Genomic DNA, 12,467 nt, shown 5'->3' with positions numbered 1-12,467 from the left:
GGTTGATGGTGCAATTCAAAGCCAATTGCATCTCCCCGATCGCGTCTTGCCACGAACGCCCGGTCGTTTCCACCGTTGTGAACATATTTTTTAACGTGCTCATAACACGCTCTACTTGCCCATTGGCCCTACTTGCACCGGTCGCGATCAAATGAACTTTGATTTGTTTGCTTGCACAGAATTCTTGAAACTCCCGGCCCGTGAAACATCTACCCTGATCTGCTATTATTCGACAGGGACTACCGAACAAAAACACGGCGGACTTAAGTGCCTTGATAACGCTGAGCGAATCCAATTTGCGTGTGTGATATAAGTGCACGAATTTCGTAAAGGCATCGATCAAGACGACGACATACTCTTTCGAGTCATTCTTGCCACTCAGCTTGCCCGTTATGTCCATATGCACCGTATGCCACGGTATGCCGGTCTTAGGTATAGGATGCAGTTCAGCCTGTATTTTACCTGAACTAGCCTTCGAAACTCTACAAGCATGGCAGTTCTCGACAAACTTGCGAACATACTTCGCCATTCCCTCGAAACAATAATACTCATAGAGCTTCTCGAGCGTTTTATCCCATCCTAAGTGCATAATTGACTGATGCACATGGTTGATGACGGACCATCTAAAACCTCTCGGAACAATGGGTAAGCAAAGGGTTCTGCCCTTTCGTTGTACTTTACGGTAAAGTGTACCGGATCGCAGTTCGTAGGTATTCGCGATATCTTCCGCGAGCTCTTCGTTCTGTAATTTATTAACGATTTCGGAGATTTGCGGATCGCGACGTTGTTCCGCTAATAGCCAGTCTTCGGAGATCTCGGCCAGATTAATCTCTTTCTCTGCGACCTTGTCTATCATACGGCGATTCAAGTCTACGGGGTTTCGCGAAAAGAAATCTACGTGGGCCATTCGTTTACCCTCTCGATACATGATGTCAAAATCGAATGTTTGCAAATAAGCCCACCACCTATAAACCCGGTCGTTTAAGTTTACTTTGTTGCTGGAGGCTTTCAAAGAATTACAGTCCGTAACTACTAAGAATTTCCGTCCATGTAAGTAGTGTCGGAAATGCTTAACGGCGCTTACTACTGCTAGTGTCTCCAGTTCGTACGAATGATACCTAGATTCCGCGGGACTGGTCCTTTTACTATAATATTCGATGACTCTGTTTTCCTTTTCGACTCTATGCATTAAAATAGCTCCATACCCCTCCGAACTAGCGTCGGTATGTAGCTCTATGGGACGATTGGGATCAAATATCATTAACACCGGCGCGTCGGTCAGAACGGAAATTATCTGTTGTCTTATCTTTTCGTGCCGGTCCGTCCAAGTTATGTGCTTGTTACTAGAAGTGAGTGCGTACAAGGGTTTCATCACTTGCGAAAATTTAGGAATAAATTTTCGGAAGTAAGAGGCCAAACCTATAAACTGCCTAAGCTGTGTGACGGTCGACGGTGCAGGTAAAGAATTCAAAGCTTGTATTTTTCCCGGGTTTGGACGAACTTCTCCGTTACGAATTACATATCCCAAATAAAGTACCGACGTCTTCAGAAAAGAACATTTAGCGAAATTGAAAGAAAATCCGGCGTTTACGAGAGTGTTTAGTACAGTGTGCAACCTTTCTAGAGCTTGATCTATTGAGTCGGCGATTATTAGAACGTCGTCCAAATAAACAACGACATACGAATAAGCGAGGTCGCCTAAGGCCTTGAAAATGGCTCTCTGGAAAACGGCTGGTGCATTTTTCAACCCAAACGGCATCGTCACGTATTCGTATTGACCGTCGGGGGTAACGAACGCAGTATATTCCGTCGAGTTAGGGTGAATGGGGATCTGGTGAAATCCGCTAGCCATGTCCAGGCTAATGAAGTATCTCGCACTCTGCAATCTCGCGATTTGGTCAGCAATAAGGGGTAAGGGATACCGATCCGCGACCGTATTTTTATTCAGCGCTCGAAAGTCTACGCACAATCTGTCTGAGCCGTCCTTCTTCTTCACGAGTATTATAGGGCTCGCGAACGGCGAATTACTAGGTTTTACAATTTGTGCTTTAATTAACTCGTCTATCCTCTCGCGTACTATTCTTCGCTCTTCCACGCTAAGCCTGTAAGGGCTTCTCTGCACGGTGACGTTGGGATCGATTAGCCGTATTTCCAACTGGCCCGTACTGACGCGAGTACGCGGGAAACCCGTAATGAATGATTCTTTGAATTTTTCGAGAACAGAGATTAATCGATCTTTATAGTTACCGATCACATCAGTGTCAACCTCGTTAATGTTGACCGCATCTTCTGCGACTTTACCACAAGCGTTAACGACCTTTGTTTTACAAATAACGAGGCTATCTTGCGCGATATTTACGTCGAATCCCTGGCTCAAAATCTCGCGACGAATCATGATGTCGTATTTTAGGTAATCGTCAGCAAGGACATGAAAAACTATCTCCAATGTAAGATCGTTAATACGAACAGTGGACAAAATCTGAAGTGTACTCTTAATACAAGTATTCCCGATCCCCCGCATCACTACCACATCGGTTATTCTTTTGCCCGAAAATTTCGAGGCTAGGGACTCTTTGATTAACGAACACTCGGCCCCAGAATCAAAGTAAAATGGATACGACTCACCCAGATGGCTTAATCTACCAGCCGGAGCTTCTACTACACAGGAGTCGATCCGGCGTTCGTCAATGGAATCGTAGTTTCTTTTCCGCGATGATGGGCAATTAGGCGCGATATGTCCCTCCTCGTGGCATTTGAAGCAGGTCACCTTCGACGATGCGGCTGGTCGTTTTTCCTTCGGGTTTCGTATATCCTGCTCCTTCCCCGTTTGTGTTTGCAGGCGACACTCCGTTCTCCTATGTCCGTGAGCACCACAGCGGTAGCACTTAATCCGAGGAACTGATAGCCTGCTGCGTTTAGCTTCAGGTTCCGTTAGTGAATTTCTTGGCGAAAATGTCGGCTGATCGTTGTAAGGGAGAATCCTCATTTCATCATGAAATTGGTCCTCGAAAGTAACGCACTCTCTTGCATCGGGTGGTCTTTCAAAATCAGATCAGCATGAGAGCACCACGCGGATGGATCGGCGCCCGCGCCTTCGGGGTCAAAACGTGGTAACGTTGCATCCTTAGATTCCGTACTCGGTCGTTGCTCCCCCGGTTTGTGCGCTAGCGTCTGAATTAACTCGCGCATAAGGTCCATTTGCTCTTGTAGCACTTTAAACGGTTCTGATCCCACTTCTGATGTCGGATCAGGATTCGAATTTTGGGCGCGCGACGACTCTTCATGTGGACTAGCCATCGTCTCACAAAGCCGAGATTTTATTTACACGTATATACAGGTCTATCACTAAGCTTAACAAATAATAAGTACAACTAATAATAAGTCTAACAAACACTAAGCCTAATAAATAATACGATCTACTAATAATTAAATTAAATAATACTATTAGCAATGTTTGAGTTCAAACGAATCCACGGTCACCGGGATAACTCCTTACTAAGCGAAACTAACTTAGACGCAAATGCGATCGTCGAAAATGCTCGATGTATCACTCTCCAAGGCAATCGCAAGAATGCCAGCCTCGTGGAGATTTTTCTCCCTGTACGATTGCATTTTGTTTTCTATACCCGTTTGGAAGCATCGAGAAGGTTCCAAACGCCGTTGCTAGGCACACTCGTTGGAAGCATCGAGAAAGTTCCAAACGCCGTTGCTAGGCAGTTTCTGCCTGGAGTTTTGGTTACTAAATACAATGTATGTCCCATTGCATCGGCACCTCCGAGGCAACATCACACGTGGCTCGGCCCGCTCTCGAGGCCGCATGCCGCCACAACCACATTTCTCGGAAAACACATACAACCACTCCAGACCTCCGTTAGATAAAACATCCATCCCGTGACCGTGGCTACGTTCAGCGACCGATTGTCACCTCGAACCCAATCTCGCTTATTACAAATCTTAAACAATTACAACTATAATAAAATCTAGGCTAAGGTACTAGAGGATGTTCCCAAAATTTCCAAGGAAGGGCTTCGGCTTTCCTTTCATCTCCGACATATATATATATATATATATATATATATATATATATATATATATATATATATATATATTTATATTATCGAATACTCTATAAAATAAACTACTCAAAACAATAAATAACGCAATCGAAGAATTACAAAACATTAGCCATATTGAAGTGACACACAACATAAACATATATATATATATGTCGGGTTAATATGAAGATTTGAATCACGTAATGTTTCTTCATTTGAATTAGCCATTGTTTTACAAAACAGAGAATATATTTACACGAATAAACAAGGTTTTACAAATATTATGAATAATGAATTTTGTAAATGATATGATTGATTAACAAATGATAAATTAAATTATTAATTAGATTAAAGAATAATAAGTTTTATCGAACAATAAAGAAACGAATAATATATCTTACGATTTACTAATTTAACGAATAATGAAAATTAACGATTGATAAATTTACAAATATTGAATTTAATTTACGCTATAAAGAATGATCCGGGGTTCAAACGAATACACGGTCAACGGGAAAACTTTAAACAATTTTATAACTCAAAAATACGTTTGCTGAATCACTCGGAAAAAATTACTCGATGTATCACTTTCCAAGGCGACCACACGAATGCCTCTCTGATTAAAATCTTTTTCGTAATACGACTGCATTTGTTTGTTATATTCTCGCTGGACACATCGAGAAGGTTCCAATCGTTGTTGCTAGGCAATATCTGTCAAAAGTTTGTTATATACTCCTTGGAAACATCGAGAAAGATCCAAACGCCGTTGCTAGGCAGTTTCTGTCTGGAGATTGATTCCTCATACAACGTGTGTCCCATTATATCGACATCTCTAAAGTACAATTCTATGTGATTTCTAGGGAGAACAATACAACCGATCCACACCTTCGTCAGGCAAAACGTTTATCCCGTGACCGTGGCTACGTTCAGCGAACAGTTGTCACCTCGAACCCACTTTCGCTTTTCACAAATGTCAAACAATTACAGATGACAATTACTTAATTACAGTTATGATAAAATCTGGGCTAAAGCATTAAAAGGCTTTCTCAAAATTGCATAGGGAAGGCTCCAGTTTTCATTTCATCTCCGACATATATATACATATTATACTATTGTCACTTTAAAACAATATTAATAAATAAATGTTCCAATTGCGGTAGAATAAGGAAAAACGAGCGACAGACGAAAAATTACTTCGATATCAAACAAAACTAAAGACCCGTCACTAAAAACTTTACTGATGACATTTATGAGCAGCCATGTTGGATTTACACGCGTCATGGCGACAGGAATATTAGGGATTAATGGAAGTCAGGCGCGAGAAACAAATCATGAAAACACATTGTTAACACTTTTCTTTAATAAATTCTATGCGCAACTACAAATGTAAAAAAAAATATATATATATAATTAATTAAAAGGGGGGAAATATAAAATTGAAAAAAATAAGAAACGTAAAATAGATAACCTAACACTATCACATTCAAAATATATATATATATATATATATATATTGAACACAAAACAAAATACATCAAAAAATTAATAATAATAAGGAACATCAAACAGCGAACCAACGAAATTGAAGCAGCTACACTAAATCAAAATCGAAGCAAGGAGCTCTGGGATAAAGTTCGCTGAACTCACGCATACACCAATAGCGCACAACAGGGGAAATTCCCTTTCTCCCAGAAGCATGGTGAGGAAGATGTGCCTCCAAAACCTCTTCGGGAATTTCATTCGCAAAACGAACTTTCACGCAACGATCGGTATCAACGATTTCAACCAGAGGGGGTTCCCTCTCCAATACGACGGTCTCTGCATCGAAGAAATTCTCGTCGAAAGTAACCAAATCGTCAAAGGCCAATTTCGACACGGCCTCGGCACCAATGTTGAATAGTTCCTCCAACCACTCTGATACTCGTGGTTTATTACAGGGCCGCATGCGTTTGATTGGTCCTCCCGAGTCGCCCATGGGTTCTTCGGAATCCCTCTTTCGCTTGGGCTGAGAACAACACGGTATATTTTAAATAAAACGAAACAGGACGAATCAAGCGGACTAAAAACAAGACTAAATACGTACCAGGGAAGTCTGGAAAGGAACCTCTGATGGAAACGACTCCGCAAACATTGTTCGAACGTCGATCACCGAAGCCTAGGGAAATAGCAAAAAAGGAAAAAACAATCAAAATCACAAAAACAACCTTAATATGCAAACATCCAAACTTACGCAAAACAACTCGAAGGAGGAGGTCCTTGTTATGGGAGAGCAGCGGAGCTGCGCGTGTTTACCCAGTAAACATTGAAATGATAATGATGCTGCAGCCATCAGCCCTTCCACGGGCCGAAGAACACCGGTAATTCCCACGGTACAGCACGTGGAAGTTTCTCGTGGAAAGGATTAGATCAGCGTGGAATGCTTCAAATCTCCTAGACGCTAGCTCAGCGGAACACAGGACTGATAAAAACTAAGTCGAAATATGGAATTTGCATTTTGTCACGTACGATTCCAAGAAGCCCAAACTGCAACATCCCGATTCCCACGGAAGCGTACCCCCAGTGGGCCACCACCCCGTGGGGGATGGCATTATAAATAAGCGTAGCAACATAGCGCAGCGCTCATTATTATTCTGGTGAACATTCTTATTACGGTTCATTATTCTTTGTTCATTATTATAGTGTCCATTCTTCTTATAATTTGCGTTCGTTCATTTTTTATAGTGTTCATTCCTTACGGCTCATTATTCTTCGCTCATTAGTTTGTTCATAATTCTTGTGATCGTTTGTTATTACGGCCCATTATTAATTTATTACTACGTTCGCTATTGCGCTCGTCACTGCGTTTAGAAATTTTGTATAGTATTTTGCGTTTCGGGGTCTTAATTTTTTCGGTCAAGAAAAGAGAGTCGCGACTAAGTAAAAAGAAAATTTTATCTTTGAAGTCCTCATTTCATCGTTTAAACACAAACGCGCATTGTAATTGCGGTATTAATCCAGCTAAGTGAATTGCTCAGTCTGTATTAAAATAGATAAATAAAGTAAGAGTTGATAGTAAACTATATTCGAGTTCAAATAATAAACTCAACAAAACTTCGACGACCACCGGAGCGGCTGAGGCAATGGCACCAGACAGCACCTACTCCTCAAGGTAAGAAAATTAATTTTGAAAATTTCCTTCTTCCCTGGTAATCTCGTTGCCCTCGAGAATTGAATTAGAACTTCCTATCATCGATTTCGTTTTATTTTCGTGAACGGTTTTGAAGATAGAATCATTGTTTAAACTTTTAACAAAAGAGTTGTCCGCTGTGTCGGCTTGTGCGAACGGTGTTTTCAACTACTGAAACATCCACTGATCTTCGCATTCCTCCTCCCATTGTTGGTAAAATATTACCCGTCTTTGGGCAAGGCTTGCGAAATCACATAAGTCCCGCACAGAAAGGACTATTAAATACATCGTCGGGGTCAATCGAAAATTAAGAACAATACCGGCGTTGCTATTAACTGATATTCTTGCCATCATTGCATGCGATTGTAAGAGAGATATAACAGAACAATTTCCCTTCGAGAATTTAACCAAAGGATCGTTCGCTGTGTTGGCTTGTGCAAACGGTGTTTTCGCTTATCGAAAACACCCATCGATCTCCGCATTCCTCCTCCCACTGTTGGTAAAATATTACCCGTCTTTGGGCAAGGCTTGCGAAATCACACGAGTCCCACACAGAGAGGATCGTTAGAATCATCCCCGATTATTAAACTCAAAAGGCAAGAAAATCGTGGTGACAGAATCCATCGTAGTAAATGAATTGAGTTTCGGTCCTAACGGCAAACTACTACAGCGAAATTAAAAGAGAAGAAGAAGTCAAACGTAAAAATAAATTTATATAAAACAACGAAAAATCTCACATTCCTATCCAATCCAGCAACGCTAAAATATATATTATCTAGCTAATAAAATATATATATAATAACCTAAGCCATTTTACATTCAAATAAAAATCCGTTCAACGAGGAAAAATATTTATTGTACCCAGCTTTAATCCTCTCCCGTGCTAGTATCCCTGCGCATAGCAGGTTAGCCGAAAAGTGGAATTCGTTTACCAGTTGCATTAAGCGTCAGTTAACGCTACCCATTAAGCGTAAAAGAAAATAATAAAAATAAAATATTTTGAAATAGTCCTTAGACTATTTCTGGTGGCAGCAACTACCGTATTAATTAGAAATCTAAATCAGTATTAAATACACAATAATATCATTTCAATTTATTTCCCTTCCGATTAAATTCAAAACTCAAACTATAAAAAAAAAATTTTCAGTAAAATTTAACTTTAAATTTGATCGATTTAAACAAATAGATACGTAACAGAGTAAAGTAATAAATTTTTGGTGGCAGCAGTGGGATACGCTCCACGGAGGATTAAAGTTGGTTTAAACGGTTCGATTCGCTCCACAAGGGATTAAAGTTGTCACGATTATCGATAAAATATATACCTAAGAAATAATGTCGACTAAATTAGAATCGTTGGACAAAGGCATGATCTTGATGTTATCGGAAAAACTTAAAGCATGGGATGCGAATTTTCGCGACATGAGTACAACAATGAATAAATTACAAGACGATGTGCGTTCACTGAAAATAAAAAAGGAAATCAAGACACCCGTATCATCGCCGATAATTTCCCAAGCGACAATACCGATAGAAGTTAATCCCCAATCAATTAAGTTAAAAGATGCAATAGAGACAGTACCAGTGTTCGACGGACATCGACCCTCGGTATTTCGATTTTTAAGAGCATGCGAGCGTGCACGAAACATGGTTCCTAGGCATCAAGAATCTCAGTTAGTAAAATTATTAACGAATAAGCTTCGCGGACACGCGTTTCTCGCCGTAGAAGACACAGAAGTAATAAGTTTAAACGATTTCGGGAATAAATTAAAAGATATGTTCGGTCCGGGAAAAACGGTTAACGAATATAAAGGGGAATTAGCTACAATATTTCAACGACCGGGAGAAGATATTTTGGACTACATAGAACGCGTCAAAGATCTCAGGCTGGCGATAATGAACGGGGAAAGGTACGAGTACGGCACCGTATTTCAAGATAGGATAGATCGAGACACGAGGGAAGCTTTCGTTAAGGGGCTCCCAAACGAGGTGTATTTACGAGTAAAGATAGCAGGATACCAATCCTTGGACGATGCGTACCGCTAAGCCGTGAAAGCAACACGAGAATTAAAACAAGTGAACAATAGAATTCGATACCAACGTCCGACACCTTCGGATAATTATAACCAAAACAACGCTCATCCACCATACAATAGTATCTATACTGTAAACAACCGCCAGGACTGGAGATTTGTACCGCCGTCGCAGAAACATCTAAACAACCCGGGAATAGAAGAAAATGTCAGGAAAGAAACAAGAGCAATAACTTGGGAAGAAAAACGCATAAATAAATACCTCGATAGAGATCTAAATCAAAAGAGAGATGCTGATCATTTCAACCAATCAACTTTTCAATGCAAACACCATTCCGTTGCTGTGATAAGGGATAATGTCACGTTAAATAATAAAAGGACGCACGGTGCCATAGACAGGATCATGAGTGAGAAATTTTCTGAGTTACCAAACAAGATAAATAATGTTAGTGCCAAAGAACTTTCAGACAAAGCAGAAACTAGGAAATTGAACGACGAGACGACAGGCAATGCTTATCCACTGCCTAACATCACAGAGATATTGGACCCGCTGGGAAGTGCAAATCGCCTCTCCACGTTCGACTTGGCAAAGATACAAAAGCAAGACTCCACGAATTTCGTGAATGTTTCAACCATAATAGGAAAAGAGATAGCGAGTGCATCTCACTCAAAAACTTCTATAAAACCATCAGAAGGAAACTTTATCGAACTCAAAGCCAAATCATTAAATTGCAAGGAAGATCACACTATAGAAAATAAAAATATAGCTATCCCTAAATCCAAAACAGAATCTATAAGCAAAAAGGTTTGTAATAAAAATTCAAAGAATAATTCCAAATCTACCAAAAATATTCCTAAACGTTCCATACAAATAAATAATAATTTAATTATAATAAGCACTTCCAGTAAAACTATTCATCCTGAAAAGGTAGAGAAAAATAAAGGTGCTGCGAATAAAATAAATGAAGAAGAAAAAAGGGTAACTAAGGAAAAGGATTCTAAACATTTTCAAGCTGAAGAAACGCAAGTTCAACGAGCTCAAAGAAATCAAAAGGGAGAAAACAGGGAATCACCAGTCGAAGATATATATAAAAACTTGAATAAATATGCTAGCCATTGGATTATAATTGGATTAAAAATACTTTATTGGTTACTACATCTAATATTTGACGTAGGTAACATAGTAAGTAGTGCTGATCTTATGATTCCCCCAGGAAAATATGGATGGTATCACACTATACTATATACAAAATATTTTTGGGTTAATATGGCTGCGGCACTCTCAAAAATTTGTATCTTAAATGCTATTAGCAAGCAATTGGATAATTGGATCAATGTCAGTAAACCTGTGTCTTGGCGCAAAATAAAAACTAAAATGAAGGAAAGGAACGAAATTCTCCCCGCACAAATTAGTTTCGGACATCTAGCCAGAGAACCTATTGGTGAAGTAACAATCGAAGAGAACACGGAACCAACATGCGCAGAATACCTCGAAGATCTGTTCGAAAAAATTAACACTGTACAACGGATGGCAAGAGAAAATTTGATAAAATCCAAACTAAGACTAACGATCGACGAATTAACCCTCAAGATTTTAAAACAGGAGATTCGATATATCTACTAAAAGAACCTAGTAAAGGAAAATTCTCCGATCAATATACTGGACCATACAAGGTGCTAGAAATCTTGCAGAACCAGAACGTCAAGATTGAAGTAAAAGGGATTCCGCGAACAGTGCACTTAAACAAGCTAGAACTAGCGCATAACCGAAATAAGCAATGAATAAAGTGATTTCAGTGGGCAACGTAGTGCGGTAGTGTATGTTGTAGTGCTGTTCGTCGAATAATACAGATATCGAACACCTAAAAGAGAAAAGGAAAAATTATTATATGTACTCTAATTATTGTTTGAATATAGAACGTGTTGATTCAATAAATAATTAAAAGAGTGAAAGTGAAAGTTACCTTGTGAACAAGTAATCATCATACGAGAAGGTTTACGTGCAAAATAGGTTATGGATCTCGGTTTGCGAAACACCATGTACAACAGCCAGCTGAAAAATAAATGAACAAATTAACTTCAACTGCCTTAATGCAAAATACAACAGTACTAAATGTTATAACAATACTATGGAAGCATGGCACTGTTCGTCGAACAACACAGATGGCGGAAACCTGAAAAGAAAAAGAAGTTTATTACAAATGCTCCGATTACTGTTTGAATGTAAAACGTGTTAGTTCAACGAATAACTAAAACAGTGGAAGTGCAACTTACCTCGTGAACAATTAATCACCATACAAGGAAATGTACATGCATGACTGTCGCAGATTAACAAGAAGAAATAAAATAGCTGATAAGTGTAGAAAGTGGTTAGAAAATAATTAAGATAGATTAATTGAAAGTAAAAGGATATCTTATTATGTATTAATCTACGTAGTATTGTTATATTATTATATCTAACATGTAGAAGTGGATTTTGTAATACACAATAGCGGTCGCACACACAATGCATTATACACATATTAAACTAAATAAACTAAACAGTACCTTTATGGCCACAGATATAAGACGATTGAAGACAACCATAGTAAGTATCCAAGGCATATCGAAGAATCAGGTGATGTTGTGGGAATGATCTAGGTAAGTGATGCAGCATCGGAAGAGTAGAATCTGAAGAATTACAGACAATGTTAATCTAACAAGTAGGTTTTAATCACTAATAAGGGAACTAACTCATATCATACACAAAATAATAGCAAATAGCAAGTACATGCAATAATAAATTAATAGGGAAAATAAGAAAGGTTAATAAACACAGGAATAAGTTAGAAATTAATCAAGATGGACTAACTAAATATTAACAACATGACTGAACTCGGTGCAAAGGAATAAAGTTACGTTACACAAAATATCTGGTAACACAATACACACAAAAAAAAAAGAAAAAAAACATTAACTAAATTAAACAAGATTTATATAAATGCGAGTCACGTATAATCAAAACAATGACTATCGAAATTCGAAAACAACACAATCTATGCTATCGCATTAAGGTAGCACACGGTATTGACACACACAATACCATGAAACACAAACAATATTACAGAAACACTACAAAATAAACTATAATGATTAACAAATTAACTATTTCAACAACACGCTACTGTTGACATTAAACAAACGATACACGCAAGCGACCATGTTGAAAATTCGTCG

At 38.9% G+C, this 12,467-nt stretch overlaps 1 protein-coding gene across 4 annotated transcripts in view; it reads right to left on the bottom strand.

The window, feature by feature from the left end:
- Nucleotides 1-12,460, bottom strand: part of LOC143302808 (uncharacterized) — a 36,458-nt gene extending 23,998 nt beyond the window's left edge. The window contains exons 1-7 of one of the 4 annotated variants that reach the window (XM_076619216.1): nt 12,155-12,460; nt 11,799-11,921; nt 11,380-11,425; nt 11,216-11,304; nt 6,286-11,113; nt 6,139-6,210; nt 5,353-6,060 (exon numbers count right to left, since the gene is read on the bottom strand). In XM_076619216.1, the coding sequence (XP_076475331.1) occupies nt 11,007-11,113; nt 11,216-11,304; nt 11,380-11,425; nt 11,799-11,907 (351 nt within the window). In that variant the 5' untranslated portion in view covers nt 11,908-11,921; nt 12,155-12,460 and the 3' untranslated portion in view covers nt 5,353-6,060; nt 6,139-6,210; nt 6,286-11,006. Of the gene's footprint in view, nt 1-5,352; nt 6,061-6,138; nt 6,211-6,285; nt 11,114-11,215; nt 11,305-11,379; nt 11,426-11,798 lie in introns of those variants that run through there. The other 3 variants (XM_076619217.1, XM_076619218.1, XM_076619215.1) reach the window with 3 other exon arrangements.
- Between the last annotated feature and the right edge of the window lie 7 nt (nt 12,461-12,467).

This window comes from Bombus vancouverensis, chromosome 6, assembly GCF_051014615.1.
Source record: "Bombus vancouverensis nearcticus chromosome 6, iyBomVanc1_principal, whole genome shotgun sequence".
NCBI lineage: Eukaryota > Metazoa > Arthropoda > Insecta > Hymenoptera > Apidae > Bombus > Bombus vancouverensis.
The sequence above is the reverse complement of the archived record's forward strand: the minus strand, read 5'-3'. Positions and strand labels throughout refer to the sequence as shown.